The 18,778-nt window shown below is 48.6% G+C and overlaps 1 protein-coding gene across 1 annotated transcript; it reads left to right on the top strand.

Moving 5' to 3' along the window:
• Positions 1-1,664: 1,664 nt before the first annotated feature.
• On the top strand, positions 1,665-2,858 carry LOC147672919 (uncharacterized). Its single transcript, XM_086947918.1, has one exon. The coding sequence runs from the start codon at positions 1,665-1,667 to the stop codon at positions 2,856-2,858; it is 1,194 nt and encodes a 397-aa protein (XP_086804044.1).
• The last annotated feature ends 15,920 nt before the right edge of the window (positions 2,859-18,778 follow it).

Genomic DNA, 18,778 nt, shown 5'->3' with positions numbered 1-18,778 from the left:
AAAAAATCATTAGTTTTTATTGTGTATATCTTATGTACAAATCTATATGTATTTATCCTTTTTTAAATATCAGAATTAAAAATTATTTTTTGATATCATTACAGTCCATTGCACTAATCTTTTGGTTTTGAAGTTTATATAATATGTTCTTTTAAACAGCCAGCTTTTTGTGTTGCAAGTCTGCCTGGGCATATACCTTTACAAAAAAATTGTTTTCCCTGACCCAGGAGTCTATCCTTACCAGGGGGTCCTTCATACCTACATGACACCTGATACAACCAGAACATAAAACTCTGGGGGCGGTTTTTAAGTGGAGTGATACATTCCAGCTTTGATAATTAATCGGCGTACTTCAACAGGAGTTGGCCTAATGGCTAGGGCGCTCGACCTCGGACCTGGGGATCTGGGTACGAGTCTCGGGAACGATGCCAAAACCTCCTGTGATTCTGGGCAAATCACTTAATCCCCCGTGCCTAAAATGAAAGTGTGTCCTCATGTAACGTAACTGGAAAATATGTAAAGCGCTCTGATACCCGATTCGGTTCGGGTCTAATTTGCGCTGTATAAAACTCTGCAAAACAAAAACAAAACAGTTAAAGACAAGCCAGCACATCTGGATGGTGTAACTTGGCTCTGTTGATTATCGGCTGCTTGTGCCTCTTCACACAAGGAAGTGTTTTTGTAAAGCTGCCGAGGGGAGGCCCAGCCACAGGCTGCCTCTGAGGGCTACGCCCAGTCTGGGGGGGGGCCGGGATCAGAGCCGCTCTCATTGCTCAGGCTTCCTGCTCAGCTGAAGGCGCCTCTCCCTGCGGGCTGAGCCTGCCTCCTGCCTCTCCCGGCGGACTGAGCCTGCCTCCTGCCTCTCCCTGCGGACTGAGCCTGCCTCTCCCTGTGGACTGAGCCTGCCTCCTGCCTCTCCCTGCGAGCCTGCCTCCTGCCTCTCGCTGCCTCCCCCCGTGAGCCTGCCTCCTGCCTCTCCCTGTGGACTGAGCCTGCCTCCTGCCTCTCCCTGCGAGCCTGCCTCCTGCCTCTCCCTGCAGACTGAGCCTGCCTCCTGCTTCTCCCTGCAGACTGAGCCTGCCTCCTGCTTCTCCCTGCGGACTGAGCCTGCCTCCTGCCTCTCCCTGTGGACTGAGCCTGCCTCCTGCCTCTCCCTGCGAGCCTGCCTCCTGCCTCTCCCTGCGGACTGAGCCTGCCTCCTGCCTCTGAGCCTGCCTCCTGCCTCTGCCTGCGCACAGAGCCTGCCTCCTGCCTCTCCCTGCGGACTGAGCCTGTCTCCTGCCTCTCCCTGCAGACAGAGCCTGCCTCTCCCTGCGGACTGAGCCTGCCTCCTGCCTCTCCCTGCGGACAAAGCCTGCCTCTCCCTGCGGACTGAGCCTGCCTCCTGCCTCTCCCTGCGGACAGAGTCTGCCTCCTGCCTCTCCCTGCGGACAGAGCCTGCCTCTCCCAGCGGACTGAGCCTGCCTCCTGCCTCTCCCTGCGGACAGAGCCTGCCTCTCCCTGCGGACTGAGTCTGCCTCTCCCTGCGGACTGAGCCTGCCTCCTGCCTCTCCTTGCGGATAGAGCCTGCCTCCTGCCTCTCCCTGCGGACTGATCCTGCCTCCTGCCTCTCCCTGTGGACTGAGACTGCCTCTCCCTGCGGACTGAGCCTGCTGGACCCCAGAATGGCTTCAAAAACCTCCCTGATGCCCGCCCACGTCCACGGCGCCCGGGTGTACATGCGAAACCTCCTGGAAGAGGCCTGCGAGGGGCTGCTGCGGCGCCTGCGGGAGGACGACCTGCCCACGGAGAAGAGTCCCACGGAAAAGAGTCCCAAGGAGAAGGACAAGCCGCCGGAGTGTGACGGGGTGCAGCGCTGCGCTGATCAGTTGCTAAAGAGCGTCCGCAGCTTGCCGGCCCCCCGAGACCCCCAGGAGGTGGCCCGCCTGCTCTCAGAGACCTGCGGCTGCGACCTGCTGCCTCCCCGCGTGCTTAAGGCCCTGGCCCAGAGGCTGATCGACTCCTTAGATGATATATACTGGTACAAGAGTGAGTGGCAGCAGCTGGTGGGCATTGTGCAGAAGGTGGTCCTGCGTGAGGAGGAGCTTGTGGCCTTCTTCGCCAACAATTGGAGCCTGAGTCAGAGCCTCTTCCCTGAGATCAAGGGCCTGCTAGGGAACAGGCACTGGGACCGCCTTCGGATCCAGCGTGAGTACCTGGCAGAGTTCACAACGGCCGACCCGGAAGTGCAAGCACCTGGAGATGGCGGAAGGAGAGCTGACCAGGAAGTGCAAGTGAGCGGGGACCCGCTAGTTCAGCTGTCTACAGGCGGTGGAAACATTCCTGATCCGGAAGTTCATGTCTCTACTGTAGACAAAACATACACCCCCGCAGACAGGGTAAGCGGGCCTGACCCGGAAGCACAGGTGTTTGCTGGATCCGAAGCAAAGGCCTCTGCATGCCGGATGAGCGGGGTTGACCCAGAACTAGACGTGCCCGCTTCCAAGCGAGGGCAGCGCGTGCACCTGGCCATTGGCGACAGAAGGACTGAACTGGGGTTTTACATGGAACTGAAGAAGAACCCAAAGGACAAGAAAGCTCTGCAGGGCGGTAGGGACAAACTGAGGTCCATCCTCGGTGCGGAGAGAGTGAGCGCCCCCGGGAGCTTCAACACCACAGAGGAGAACAAAGTATGTTACCAGATCATCCTTTACACCACCGACGAGCTCACCAAGGGGGCACAGCGCCCAGGAGAAATGGAAAAGTTATTGAGCAAACAGAGCAGCTGGATGCACATAAATAATTATTACGATGAAACATGGAAACTGCCCAAAAGGGAGTTCATTGCCTGCATCTTGGACGTCAGGCCCTATTACTAATTTATGCGCCTTTTGCTGCAGGTTTTTAGCGAATTCCAGATTTCGGATATCATCGGCATCAGTGGAATTCTTAATGCTGCTGCTCAGGGTGCACGCTCCATGTTTAATACCATTCCCACAATCTTTGAGTTTAATTGCTTGCAAGTACAGTTAGGGTTTCACCAGCCAGTCTTAGATATCAACTTAGTTGTAAACACACAAACCAAACATGAACTAACTTTTTAACAGACATGCCAAGTGAGCACCTACCTACGTAATGTACTCTTAGCAGCTGAAGAACCGGTTAAACCCAGATACTGGGTCTCGGCGGCAGGGTAACGGCCCAAGTCTTCCATACCTTCCATACTTAGTTAAAGGAGACACAGGAGCCTTCGTCTGCAGGAGGAACCCAGATTTATTCAATAGCCCGGGCTATGGAACAGAGTCCCAAGCTAGTCAGAGACAAAACCCAGGAGGCTGCTGCTTCACTCTGTAGCTTACAAGCCTTTTATACTTTTTCATCCCAGTCTTTTGGCTGTTAGTTCATTGTTTAATCAGGGCAGTGTTTACAGTTGATAACCAGATCCAGAGGATGTTTGTAGATGGTGACCTGGTCAAGGCTTGGTACACAAATCATTGTTCACTCGGCTTTGATCAAGGCTCAGTCTTTCAGGTCATTGTTCACTCAGCTTGATCAAAGCCCGGTCTTTCAGGTCATTGTTCAATTGCCCTGATCAAGGCCTAGCAGTCAGACCATTGTCCAGATAACCTGATCACAGTGTTAAGGATGTTTTCCAGACTGCGAGCAGGAGAGGGAAAATAAATCATTTACTCAGAGTGTGAGTGTCCCGTGGCTTTCTGGTGAACTGCAAAGAACAGGGGGGTTGGGTGTGTGACAGTCCCTGGGCAGAAATGCAGGCTGCAAGATGTTTTTTGTCGTGTCAGTTAGAATTTCCTCAGGCTTCACAGAAATGACCAGGTGGGTCGTGTGGAAGTGTTTGACACGAGATGGCAATGAAAAAGCAATGGAGTCCCGATACAAGTGATGCCGATCAGAAGAACACGTTTCCTCACAGCAGACTGTCCATCTCCACTTTGCAGAACAGAGCACATTAGCGTGTTCATTGTGCAAATTCGTCCCTCATTCTAGAAATAGTAAGTATACATTTCCCCAGAATCATACCTCATTTTTAGGTCTCGTTCGAGACCTATTGTGATTGAGTCAGCTCTCAACGGAGCCAGGCCTGGCCACGAGCGCCGATTGCACATCGTGGACGCGCATGACCCAGCCTCCCAGAGCCGTGCACATCTCCAGAAGCACATCTCCAGATTGCCAGGGTCAGCCATGCCTCTCCAGTCGCACACGCACACACACACACACACACACTGCATGCACACACGCACTGCATACTCACACGCTCACACACAGGTGCCAAGCCCCCCAAGCCCCACTTACCGCCTCAGCCGCCACTCCTGACTTCTGCTGCCACCGCTTCTCTGGGCCATTCACTCCGTGGGTGCGGACTTCTCTCAAAGACAGAAGTCCCGCCCCCCGACTGCCGTGAGCGTGCACATCCCGAAACCGGAAGTTCGGGAGAGTGCACGCTCACGGCTTGTTAACTCTGGTATTAGCTTTAATTTTTGCGCCGTGAAATTTACGAATTCATTTTTTTACCCTGGAGAAGGGAAATTCATGAGCATCAGATAGTCAAAGTAGGACCATAATAGAGCAGATGTTCGGACTCCAATTAAATGTGACTTTTTATTGAGTATTTAGGCTTACCAATGCATTTCGTTTATGTCTGCAAAATGAGAAGTTAAAGTTTTGGTGTTCTACATGTATTTGTATTTAGATGTTTTATAGTAAGCGTGTGTGTTGATTAAACAGACATTGCTTTCAGCTATATGAAAAGTTGTTTTGGTGTATAACAAACAAAAGGAACGTGCATTCACCGATCGACTGGAACAAGGCACTGTTTCGAGTCAAATCCCATAAACAGAACTGTATTTATATAAGAAACTGACATTTTAAGCCCACAAGGGATAACCTCCTTGTTAACCTAGTAGTCGTTTTGATTGAACTTTTTTGGGGTGGGAGTTTTGTGAGTATTTCAGATGCCTACTAGAAAATCCCCTTCCTCTCGGCTAAGCAAGCAAGGTCACATGAAGGATGTTTGCAGTAGAGCTACAGCTCATACAGTACATTGAGATGTAATACGCCTCCTGCGTTCATTTTTCGTGGTGTGTGTTTGGAAAGTAATAGCTCTTTTTCCCTTTACCCTAGTTTTTGGTTTGCTGTGCACCCTGATGGCAGAATTATATATTAAAACATTTTAGCATCGGGACCTATTGGCATTAAAAAGAATGTACCCACTGCTACCTTCCACATTAAAGCTTTCTTCATCTCTGTTTTGTGAACAAATCCTGGCATGCAGTACAGACACACCTGTTTATTTTGTATTTTCCTTTCCTTTGTTCCAGAGTCATCAATACAATGCTAGTGACGTGTGCCGTTTGCTGTTATCTCTTGTAAGTGCAAACTTTACTTCTACTGATTCGGACTGTACTGGTATCCTTGTCGTCCACTATTTCTGATGTCAGATGAGACTATTTGTTCACTTAAATGTCTTTTTTATTCTACCTCCGGGCAACACATTTATACAGAGGAAACCTCATGCTGTCTCATGCCACAAGTTATTAGGCGTAGCAGTTCTGTTTTTCTTTGTTATGCTTCCTGCAACTAATAATCCTGGATTTATCATGTATACAGGTAAACACAACAAGAACTGGAATGCAGAGAAACTAGAAGGACTGAATGAGTTAATGGCATTAACTTGAAGTCAGTTTTGAGATCTCAAGGCCTTGTTTCTTTAGGTCTCGGCTAGAAGCGAGCGAAGCGAGCTCTCGCCAGAGACCTTATTTCTTTAGGTCTCGGCTAGAAGCGAGCGAAGCTCGCTCTCGCCAGAGACCTTATTGTTAGCGGCTCAGCTTCCCAGGAGGACAGCACTGGCCGCGCGCGCCGATTTGTTAAAGCCACGCGCACGAGAACGCGCTAGCGGCCAGGTGCTGTCCTCCTCGAAAGCTGCCTCCCTTCCCCGTGCAGGGCGGGCCGCCGCGCTGCCTGCGGCGACCCGGAAGCATTGCCGGCCAAACCGGAAGTAGGTGCTGTCCTGCAGAGCACCGCTTTTCAACTCTCTGCTCCTCATTGCCGGAGACGGCTTTTTTATTTTTGCTTAAGCACTCCCATGAATGTGTGTTTTGAGCTGTCGGACTCATATTTCTTCGTCATCTCCCTGCTTCATGTTGCTTTCTTGTCCATATGCCCCCCCTGCATGTTTCCAGCTGTCTCCATGATGTTTAACTCTTCCCCCAGCACTGCCATCTCGTCCGTATGTGCTTCTCTCCTCTCAACCTGCGCCCCATGTTGCTTTCCCTGCGCTCCATGTTGCTTTCTCTTGTGTTCTCTGGCTTTCAATTAGTGTTCCTACCTTACAATTCTGTAGTGTGCCTGTGTACTCACGCTTTCCTGTTGCAGCATATGTTTATAAAAATTAAACTGAGAATGGAACAATTCTCTGCGAAGCTTTTACGCTTTCTTGTCGATGGGCGCTCCTGGCATCTTTGTTTTCGGATTCCGCAGCAAGCTTCCGCCACCGAGTACATCCTCAGACTGTTTGGTCTTCCAGAGCAAACTCTGTGCTAAACAAATTGTAGAAGATTGGCCTCCGATATTAGATAATCCAATGCGATTCAAAAATGGATGATTCTCATGAGTTCAAGGCTGGGTCAACTGATGATCAAAGTCTGCTAGGCATGGAAATAGCTAGGCAGGGTCCTATCGGGGCAGATTGGTTTTTGCATTCACTGATATTTGGTCACCTTTCCAGTGCACAGCTGAGGTTTAATTCAAAAGTGTACTTGGAAACATATTTTTAGTTTGGAGAAGGGCATGATGGGATGCACTGCGTGTACATGCTATTTTACGTTCACCATCCAGAATATTAATCTCGATATTTGCAAAGCGTAGTCAGACGGTCTGTCTGTCCCTCGTGTTGCATTAGTTCCGATTCCTTGTGTGCTGCTAGAGCATCTAAATCAAATAGTTAAAATTTACTTTTTTTTTTTTTTTTAAAAAACCATGCCAATTTCGATGTCTCAAGAAATGGCCAAAGACCCAGAAGTTGACTCACTATCTTGAATGTATTAATTCAGCCTGTCATTTGTTAACTAAGACTCATTTTTTAGGCCACTTACCCTCTGTTATTATGTATTAATTTTTACGCTTTGATGTCTATGTTATATGTGTATTATGAATTTTTAATCTTGACTTTGTGCTATATGAATTAACTTTTTTATTGTGTTAATTGATAAATAAAACTATGTTTTTTAGCCAGCTGTAGTCAATATTCTTATTAATTTTTGTTATTACGGTTTCTCAATCCGCAAATTGCCTAGGTTGTTACTTTTCAAATATACTATTTTCCCTGACCTAGGAATTTCACAATTCATTAATTCAGGGGGTCCTTGATAAATACATATATATTTGTTAACTAAGCGTCACTAACACAATTAGCTCTACTGGGGCCATATTACAGAAGGTGTCCCGAAGGCGCAACAGGCGTTTGCGCCCGCTTTGCGCTCCCCGGGCTCTTTTGTAGTATAGAAGGGGACACAGACGCCTTAGCGTCCCCTTCTATAATGCTGATAGCGCTGGCACACTTAAAGCGCCAGCGCTATCAACAGAGGGTGTTCCCTAATTTGCATAGCTGCTTGCCATATGCAAATGAGTGAATTCCTTTGACTCTGTGCCCGTGCCATATTGCGGGCACAGTCAATGAAGCCCTCGGGAAGCAATTTAAAGGTGGCAGCCTTGCACGCGGGTGCAGTCAGTGACCACCCCCTCCCCCTTCCCCTTGCAAGGGGATCTTTAAACCTATTTGTTGTGAAAACACAGAGCTGCTGCTCCGTGTATTCACATGAATGCGCTTCCCCCATGGGCAGTGTGAGTTTGTGACTGCCGTGGGGGCAGCGCATACACCATAATTATTGGGGTGCAGTATCACTGTTTGCGCGGGCGCACCTTTTGAAAAGTGCGCCGTGCGCAAACAGTGATAATGTGTAATACGACACCAGGTGTGTAAGTATCCAGGGTAGCACGTGTGCTGCCTTTGTTGATCACCATTGGGGATTAATATATAAATATGCGCTAGTTTTTTTTACTTTTGAACCTCTTTCCAAAGAATAATTTCTGTCAATTATTTGTAAAAGTTCATTAGTGTGTATGTGCTTAAGGGGCGGGTATCATTTCGGTCAAAGTTGAACAGCTTGAAAGGCGGACAGTGGTCTTAAACCCACCCACGTGCTGGTTAAACAAGCCGCGTCAGAACAATGGCCATCCCCGGCAGCCCCGCGCCTAGCATCGACTCCTGGAGGAGAGGGCGTGGGCGCGCAGTCACATGACAGCGCCTTGCAGCCAGCGCTCCCTGCGGGACTGGCACTTTGTTTTTTGTTGCAATTGTTCTTTATTTACAAATTTAAAAAAAAACACATAGATGGAGACAAGCTCACTGACGATCATTTACAGACCAGCAGTTCTCGTTACAAGGGACTTGTGTTGCTATCTACTTAGGTTAGTAAAACAATGCAGTACAACTAAACGGACTCGAAGGATAAAAAAATCGTTAGAGAATAAAGTGGGACTCAAAACGATTCACAACTGGCTAATCAAAACGACGCATTTCCCCTATGCAGAGCAGATAGGCAGTTTATCCATCTTCCAAACCAGTTTCCAGGTGGCTGAGGTGAGCGAAATGGGCACAGAAGCATACCTCACAAAAACGGGAACGCGTCACAAGGGAAGGTGTGAAGAAGAGAGAAGTATTGGGAAGGGTGGTCTGAAAGATGCTCCGGGGGTGGCAGTGCAAATGTTAGGTGCTCTTTTGAACTGAATTAAAATTGCTTTTATATAGCGCTTACTAGGCGCTTGAAGTTGAGGTGAACGCGAACAGTATATTACATGGCTAGCAAAGGTTATGTTGGCCTGGTGAAGCAGACTCAAAGGTGGCCATATCTCTATATGATCGTTTGTCTAATCAACAAGACGTTTGCATTCAGCCGCATGCGCCAATTTGGTCAACGATTCGTCACTGTTGGGATTCACGGGAATGGGCCAGGGCAAACGTGCGTGACCGCGAGTGAGGCTGCAAGCCAATGGCGCCTGTCCTTGGAAGGAACCGTGCTGTCAGTCAAGCCGTGTAATATGTATGGCCAAACAGCAGCCCGGAGGCAGCAAGGTAATGCCGTCGATGTCAGTCAATGTCCACCAGACCTGCCCACTCCCGTCCAATGGCAGTACAGCCCCGGAGAGGGTGCACAAGATCACAAACATGTTGATGCATCGCCAGTAGCTACTTTGTGTAACTTCCGTGGAGACCAGTATGTACCAGCTATGGAAGATGTATGAAAATATCTATCTAGACTCCAGAAGGAGGTGAGGAGTTGGAGGGTGCTGGGGGGACACAAAGGTGGCTATTCACCAGCTGTATAATTGAGATCTTGCGAGGCCTGCCAAAAGTCTCTAGGGGCAGGTTTCACAGGGGCTCTCTGAGAGGCCCAGCTGCTGGAGACACCAGGATTCCTTGCACCCCTTTATTGGATCTGTATCATTCTTTGGAGCGCAGTGACTCTGCAGGAGGGCACACCCCGGCCCCTCCCCTCAAGGGACCCGGACTCTAAGCCACCTGCACTGTGACCAAGGTAAGCTTCGGGGTCCCCCTCTGGCTACTTGCTGGGTGGTCACCTCCAGCTTTTTAAGGGTGGACTCTGATGGTTCAGGAGAGTGGATTGTTTTTTTTTTAGGTAACGTGTCTCCTGCCTGTTCTGTGTCTGTGCATCTTGGAGGGGGGTGTCCCCACAAACACTGTGCTTCATAAACCGCTCTAAGTGGGCGAACCCCAAATTAGACACTGTATGTGAGACAGTGTGTGTGAGACAGTGTGTGTGTGTGTGACAGTGTGTGTGTGGGACAGTGAGTGTGTGGGACAGTGAGTGTGTGGGACAGTGAGTGTGTGGGACAGTGAGTGTGTGGGACAGGAAGTTTGTGGGACAGTGTGTGTGGCTCTGTGTGGCTGCTGTGTGTGTGAGGCTGTGTGTGTGTGTGTGTGTCTCTCCGTGTGTGTCTGGGTGCAAATGCAATAGGTCTCACATTTGCGAGAGATTAAGCTATTGGCATTGTAAATGACAATGCCATTTATTTATCGTTTTTCAAAACCAACACATAAATAAAAAAATTGTCATTTACAATGCCAATAGCTCTAACTTTTGCTAAGGCGAGACCGTTGCATTGTAAATGCTTGTTGCTGTTCTTATTGTGAGTGTTGCTTTTGGACGAAGCAGAAGTAAAGGGGGCGGGTGGATATGGCAGTCTGATGTGGGATGGTGCGTTTTTCTAAAACAAGAAAAATGCTTTACTCTCACAAAAAATAGATTTACCAGTCTTCCAGATCCAATATCACCCATGTAAAGGGGAGCAAAATAATAACACATAGGGTGTGGCTTAACAGGTAGGCTGTCCAACTTTGAAGCTGGGAACCAGGTTCAAATCTTTCTGGAGGCTCAAACATCCTGTAATCTGGGCTAATCATGTAATCTCCCTGTGCCTAATAATGAATGTGTCTGACTGTAACACAATTGGCACTCGTGTAAAGCGCTCTGATACCTTCGGGTCGTGTTTGTGCTATATAAAACTGCAAAAACATGGGTTGTGACTCATCAGCTGCCCTCCAAACCCTATCATGGGTAGGAAGTGCCCTGTAAGTGGAGTCAGTCCGAATCATTACCTGGTGGGAGCTTGTCCTTCATGTACACCAGTGTACCGCCATTTACATGAAAACACTTGATTTTATTTTTCTAACTTACCTTGAAACTCCCGTTCACTGATCAGAGCACTGACCTTAAAGGTTGTTTTAGATGCATGTTTAAAAAATGTAACTTTATCTAAAGGCATGAAAAAATCAGCATATTGAAAAAAGTTTGCCTATCGAAATAGATGAACCGATTTGTTCCCCAACTTACTTTTACGTTTCCTTTCATGGGAAGGGTATACTGGCGTTAACGTTTTCTCATTTGTGGTTATCTTGTATAGAGTACCTAAGTGACAATGTTGTTTCTTAAACTATTGTATCAAAACACTTGTAAATATTGTGATACGGTCCAAGACGCCTCAACACGTTTCACCCATCCCTTGTAACAGCAATAATAAAGCTGATGCCTCAAAATATATGTTTGCTTCTATGATTAGATTACTTTTAATGACCTTTGATCAACTTATTACATTTAGGATAAAGTACCCCCTGATGTATATTATTTGGAAATTACAAGTCACCAAGGAGTTCAATGACCATATAGAGAAATGAGACAGAAGGCCAAGGAGATGGAACTTCAAGGTGACTTGCAGCATCCTTAGCATATCCTTAGCATATCCAATATCCTTTGCATGTTCGGCAGAGTGTTCTTTATCTCTTATAATACATGGTCACACCATTACCTTTCCCACCAACCACCTAAATCCTTGGTGCGTAGTTCTTTCATATAAACAAGAGAGTATGTTTGCAAACATGAAGACTATAAATAGAATTTCTAGTGACAAATTAAATTCATAAAAAAAGCTGTGAGATATTTGTTGCAAGAAGAAATTAGAATCAGTTTAATACGAGTCACTTTATTAAGAACTAGCAGCCCGTCCCGACGTTGTCCGGGTATGAATTGCTGCCGGCCAGTAGTATATTGTTTTGTAGGATTTCGTTTTGATAGCATTTCTTATCTGTGACAGGCCTGTGAAACGCTCCGATTCATAGTGCACTGCTGATGCACTTAAGAGTGCGCGTTCAGTAGTGTGTGAAGTCGAGTTTCCCTACTTTATTATTCCTTGCAATATTATATAGCGCGAACTCGACAACATGGTTCTGCTCATGGAATGTCCATGGGTTTAAAGATATGGGGCAGGACCATGAAACATAACCAGCTTACGTCACGTTCTGCTCATGGAATGTCCAAGGGTTTAAAGATATGGGGCAGGACCATGAAACATTAGCGTTCCTTATTCAACATGACATAATCCTGCTCCAGGAAACGTGGAATCTGCTTCCAACCTCAATTCCTGGATTCATAGAATTCCACATCTCGGCAGAAAAATTCTCGAACTTCGGGCACCCAAGAGGGGGCCTTTCAACTTACGTAACACAAAATCTGGACTGGTCATCCGAGGAATTGGATATGGGGACTAATTGGGTCCAAGTGACCAAACTAAATGGCAAACATTTGTTTGATGAAAGTAGGTGGCAACTATTAGTAATCAATGTTTATATCCATCCTGAAAGAAAAAACCAGAATGAAAAATACAAAACTTTAACAAATTTAATAAAATCTCTACAGAAAAGTCATCAGCACTGCCAAATGGTTATTTCAGGTGACTTTAATTGCAACCTCATAGCGAACTCCCTGCGCAAAAGTAAAAAGCTAAATAACCTGAGAGCCAGAACACTAGTGGACGAACTAGAACCTCTCGGCCTGACAATCTTGAACGGGAAAATCACGGGTGACATTCCAGCGGCTGTTACATTTTTGAGCGGAAAAGTGTCTTCAACAATAGATTTCTTCATTACCAGCAACAATCTGCTCTCACTAATCGACACTTTTCAAATTACATCACGAGTCGAAAGTGATCATCTGCCCCTTATTGTAAGAATGACCATCAAAGCAAAGCTTGCCCAAAAAAGTAAGTCCATATCACAATACCCTGAAAAGTTTAGTTTCCGAAAACTAAAATGGCAGGGAACAGTGTCACAAGCCATCCAGGAGACAGTTAGGGAATACCTGGGCAAACAGGGCCCACAAGCAGCAGCCGATTGCATCAAAACGTGGGAACAGCTGGCCCATTTATTAGTCCAAAGATTCCCAGCCACATCAGGTCGGACTTCAAGGATGGCGACTAAAAGAGAGCCCTGGTTCAATAATGAGCTGCGAGATCAAAAAAGAGAGCTTGCAAGAGTGGTACGACAACAATCACGAGCAGCAAACAAAGGAAGTAAAATAAAAAATTGGAAGCTGTGCCAATTAAGGATCAATTATAGGAGGAACCTGAGTAGAGCAAAAATAGCGTACAAGGGGGCTATCTGGATACAATTATTGTCCCCAAGCAAAAAGCCCAATAGCAGCGACTTCTGGGGCATAATAAACAAATTGTCAACTCGCCCAACACTACAGCAAGAAGCGGGAATCGGTCAAGAAACGTGGGTTCACCATGTGAAAACCCTGTACAGCAACATAGCATCAGGCCCTGCAGAATGGCCTGGAGGGCAGCATCCTGTCCAAGAGGAAATGCAATCAGTTCCCAATCCGCACTATCTGGGAGGAAGCGTAACCAGTCCAGAGGCAGCTAGTAAAGAGCTGAATAACCAATGCAAAGGAACTAAGAGGTCATATTTTAAAACTCAAGTCCAAGGGTGCAGCAGGTCCAAATGGCCTCCCCAATGCTATCTTCAAGAACGACCCAGATTTCTGGTCCTCCTACCTTACTCCCATCTTCAATGAGATCTACACACAGTGCAAAGTCCCGGCTTCCTGGAAAGGGAACATTATCCACCCTATATATAAAAAGGGTGACCACCGTAAGCCGGGTGTTAGACGGAGACCCGGAGGGTCGGCAGAGTAAAGGGGGAGAGGCCTCCTGGGGAGGGTCCTCTCCGGTAATCGTACAGACAAGTAACTTCCCCCCCACAGATGGACACCACACAGAGATGAGTTCTGCACACTTTTATATGTATCTTTAGGCAAGGTAACTGACGGTACAGTAGGACCAGGATACGAGGATCCTGTCAATTCTAGTCTCTTTGGGGAACAGGGTAGCGGGACAGTCTCAGTACCGGACAGGTACGGGGATAGCAGGTGTAGAGCTCACAATCCTCGAGCTGGTGGGTTCGCAAGTAGGGGCCGCGGCAGCGCCAGCAGGCCTTCAAGATGGTTGACGAAGGGAGGATGAGCCGCGGCAGCGCCAGCAGGCCTTCAAGATGGTTCACGACAGGATGGGCCGCGGCAGCGCCAGCAGGCCTTCAGGATGGTTCACGAAAGGAGGATGAGCCGCGGCAGCGCCAGCAGGCCTTCAAGATGGTTCACGACAGGAGGATGAGCCGCGGCAGCGCCAGCAGGCCTTCACGGATGAGTTTGTCTCGGTGTCTCTCGACTCCAGGATTCAACTGCCTCCCTGCTCTGGAGCTGCCCCAGTTATAGGTCTGGCCCCCTTTGATGTCCGGACCCTTGCACTGGGAGGTCGGGAGGTCCGGGGTGAGGGAGTCCAGACACCCAGCAGGGGGGTGGAGCCAGCGCCCAGGGAGGCTGGGGGCGATCGAAACCTGGCGGAGGGGAGCCATCGTCACTCCTCCTTCCATTGACCTGCCAAGTGGTCTGTTTACCCCTGGGTGGATGGTGGTGCCTCGATGTCGGGGCCTGGCTGGGCCCGAGGCCGAGGTCGGCCCGAGGCCACGAGGCCTGGTCGTGTAGTGTCCAAAAATGGCGGCTGGGCCGGAGACAGGGGTTCTGGAAGGGACCCGGCCAGCCGATACTGTGGTGTTCAGGAGCCAGGGGTCCGTTGGGGAAGGGCCGTGGGTTGACCCGGCGGGTTGCAGGGGTGGTCCTTGTCCGGGACCCAAGAGGTGCGGGGGTCCGTGACCCGCCATGCGGGGAGGGATCGGGCCTTCCACGAGGCCTGTCCAACACCGGGCAATTACAGACTGATCTCACTGATCGACGTGGAGGCCAAGCTTTATGCTTCTTGTCTGTTGGCCCAGCTCCAAGATTGGATGGAGGAAAAGAACATAATCCCCAAGTTCCAGACGGGCTTCAGGCGAGGGATGGGCACCTCAACCAACCTGGCCACCCTAGCACTCTTAACTGAAAAAGCCTCAAGAAAGAAATCCAGACTCTTTGCATGCTTTGTGGACATCAAATCCGCTTTCGATCGAGTAAGCAGGAGTCTTCTCTGGAACAAACTCAAGGGCTGGGGCTTGCCAGGAGAAATGCTTAACGCCAAAACTGCCCTTTACATGGGAACCTGGGCTAGAGTAAAGCTGGGCGACGGGTGTAGCACAACCCCGAGCATTCTTACGCAGCGAGGATTGAAACAAGGATGAGTTCTAGCTCCCAGCCTCTTTAATCTGTTTCTTTCAGATATCGCACAGCATATTGAAAAAGCTGATTGTCACCCTCCGAACATGCCCAACGAGTCAGTCGCCATCCTACAATATGCAGATGACATTGTCTTGTTGAGCCAAACTCCTATTGGCTTACAGAGATCAATAAACTATTTAGCATCCTACTTGGATCAGGAACAACAGGAGCTAAACAAAGAAAAACTAAAATTGTTCGCTTAGTGGATCCCAAAAAAACAAAGTTTAAATGATCAGTAAAAGGGGCAATTGTAGAAGAGCAGCGCTCATATAAATATCTTGGCATAATAATTGAGCAGGGTGTGGAATTTTAATTTGCGGTCTGAACATCATCTGCGCCAGCTTGTCACCTATGTACTACGTGCACGGCAGCCATTCTAGGTCACCTATGTACTACGTGCACGGCAGCCATTCTAGGTCACCTATGTACTACGTGCACGGCAGCCATTCTAGGTCACCTATGTACTACGTGCACGGCAGCCATTTTAGATATCATGGTCTCCCCGTCCACGATCGATCGCCAGCGCGCCCCTCTGACCCAGCAAGCATTCTCCGCGCACCCTGGCTCCCCCTCCTCCTCCTCCTTATGAGCATGACCCTTCTGCATGACCCTGTCCTTGGGAGTCACGCCAGCGCCTGACCAACACCTCCTCTCCTCCCATGAATGCCCCTCTGTTGATAAACCTCCCTCCTGCGCTGGATTGTCCACGCAGCATGAATACCACTCTATTGATGGCCCCTCACCCCGTGTCCAACTGTCCACACAGGTCCGAGGCCATTGCCTAAGCCGGGAGATATCATTTACTGCCCTTTATTGTATGAGGTCGCTCTCCTTCAAGGGTCCCTCTATTGATCCAGGCCTCCCCACCCCCTGTGACATGATCAGGCGCACACATCCTAAGACTCGACGGAACACTCAAGCTGCGTGATGACCCCCTCCTCTTATCAGCAGGTTGAGGACCTCTATTGTGAAGGTATATGGGGGTGGGATTAACACGAGGATTACGGGGATGTCTTTTCCTTGCTTTACAAAGTTCTGATTGTAATAAAGGAAGGTCACATGCCATAAACCAGTGTATAAGAGGCCAGGCCTCCGAGAGGCTGTTAGAGCACCTCGAGACGATACCTTGTTGTCTGATCTGATGTGTTCTGCTCCGTCGGAATAAACTTCTGTTTCCTGCCTTCTGGTCTCCGGCGCCTGCCTCATTGCTTGGTAATTTGAATGGTACAAGGGCGGTTAGCGCCGGGCAAATCCTGAGAAAGGTCCTAGCCCTACCTTTTTCCACAATTGGCGTCCCAAAGCGTGGGGCCCATCAGCGACACGTGGATCCAGTGGGAGAGGTCCCGATGACAGAGTGAACGACTGCAACGATCGGGAAGAGCTCGTGTCCGATAGACCCTCGTCTGACAGCCGATCATCCGACCTTCACTAGTTCTGAACAGACCTCTCTCGAGTGATCTACGGTCCTGACTGGGAACCATCAGGAGTGCCGCGAACATCACGAAGGAGAGAGGACGATCGGGCGCTGGATCCAGAGGACAGGAAACCGTCCATGCGGTCCGGGTAAGGTCGTGTAAACACGACGAATTGAGGAAAATTGTTTTTGTTTGGATAATACTAGTATTACGCTTTGTTGAAACCCTCTGGAGATTCACTGTCTGCAAATGGGGAAAAACAAACAGGCTCTCTCTTTGCAAGCAGTGAAGGATAGGTAACGCAGACTTTTGTCCCCGTTGTAATCCGTCGTGCCTATCTTCCTCCCCCACTGTTTCCCGAACTATCGTTCGTGGATTATTGTCTGGAGATTCTTTTTCTGCAAACAGGGAAGAACAAGGTCTCTCTTTGCAGGGAGAGAAAGAGTAGGTAACGATAACTTTTCGTACCCACTTATTCTCCCCACTGAATTGTTTGATTGACCGATTGTTCGGTATTGGTTCATTTGAGGTATTCACCGCCGGCAAACAACGAAGAATAGAGATATTCTGTCTAGTCTTTGCCCGCCGTGATAAGATAGGTAGTGCAGACTTTTTGTCCCCGGTGTAGACCGTCATGCCTGTCTTCTCCCCACTGGTTGGTAGCCTGTTTAGCCCGGACCGCTTATTAGAGATGAACCATCCAGCTCCACTGGAGGGCACCCCTAATAAGGACATGTTCACTAAGTATGGACTAGTCGCTATAGCTTACACTAAACTATGGCATAAATATACGAAAAAGAACCCTGAAAGTCAGTGGCCACTAATAGGTTCCTTTAATGAAAATAAAATAAAAACATTAGAGATAGCGCTCCAGAAGAATAAGACCACGCCCACTATGCTCGACAGTATCGGCATGTGGCGCAAAGAAACGGAACAGCGAAAGAAAAGAGAAGAAGCAAAAATAGGGAAAGAATTACGAAAGGCAGCCCACCTAGCCGCAAAACAACTAGAAGAAGAAATAAAAGAAAGAAAAGAAGCTACACAAAACCAAGAATCAGGGTCAACAGGCCAATGTCCTGCTAGGACCCCCTCTGCGCTCTACCCTGAACTACCCTCCAAACAACGGGCAAACGATGAGTTACTGCTAGGTCCCCCAATCATCTACATGCCCCCTCCATATGCTCCCAGCCAACAAAACCTGCAAGCCCCGAGTGTGAGTGAAAGTGACCCTAGTGCTAGTGCACCGGCCCTCACGGCCTCCGCACCAACCATATTAACAACTTCGTCAGACGACCCTGAGGCTAGCAAGCAATCATCAGCCAGGTTAAGTAGGTTAAGCAAAGATGAGCGGGATGGGATCAACGAAATAGCAAAGACATTGGTAGAACGAAGGGAGAGCGAAGAATACACAATGAGCATATATAATTCACATGCCGACAGCCACAGACGGCATTTCATTTTGCGATTCAGCTACCACACCCTGAACGCGTATGAAGATAGGTATCAGAGTAAGGGTCCCGCTAAACTAACAACGCTGTATAGGAAAATTGATGTTGGAGATGGGACTGAACGTGAGGCGACGGAGCTCTTCATGCAGATGCTTGAGGTCTTCCGCCACCTCACGGAACAAAAACCAGAAGCCAAGGCCACAGTCCCTGAAACGACCTCGGTAGAAGTAGCCAATACTATGATGCCTATCAGAGAAGCGGCTCCTTACTGGATCCCGCCACGGGGCCAGGGAACAAGCGATGATATTAATAATGAACATGCGAAAGGGAGGGTTGTGTACAATTGGGTTTACCAACCATGGGACCGACAAGATATCCTAACCTTCAAACAAACCCTGCCCGATTTAAGAAAGAACCCGACGGCATTTTATACCGAATTAGGTACAGCCTTGGGGTCAACAATAATGACTTTAGCAGACATTGACTTGTTCTTTGGGTTATGCCTACCAGCTGACGTGTGGAAGCAAATCCGGAAGGCTGACCACACGGATCTGTTTGGACATACCTGGGACCAACTCGGTAAACTAGATGGACAAAGAGAGCCTGGAAGGAAACCAGTAAAAGACATACTGGAACTCCCAGATAAAATAGTTCAGAAATTAAAAACCCTGGTCCCGGAAAGAAAAGTAGACTGGTCGATAGTCACGGCCTGTCGACAGAAACCCCAAGAAGATGTGTCAGAATACTTCTCCCGATTTGAGACAGTGTTCTCCGACTACAGTGGCCAAGACATGACCACCGCAACCGGACAGCACCTGTTTGTGCAAAATTATGTAAAGGGACTAACACAAGAAGT

This window comes from Lissotriton vulgaris, unplaced genomic scaffold, assembly GCF_964263255.1.
Source record: "Lissotriton vulgaris unplaced genomic scaffold, aLisVul1.2 SCAFFOLD_1029, whole genome shotgun sequence".
Taxonomy (NCBI): Eukaryota; Metazoa; Chordata; class Amphibia; order Caudata; family Salamandridae; genus Lissotriton; species Lissotriton vulgaris.
This window is presented reverse-complemented; position numbering and strand designations above follow the sequence as displayed.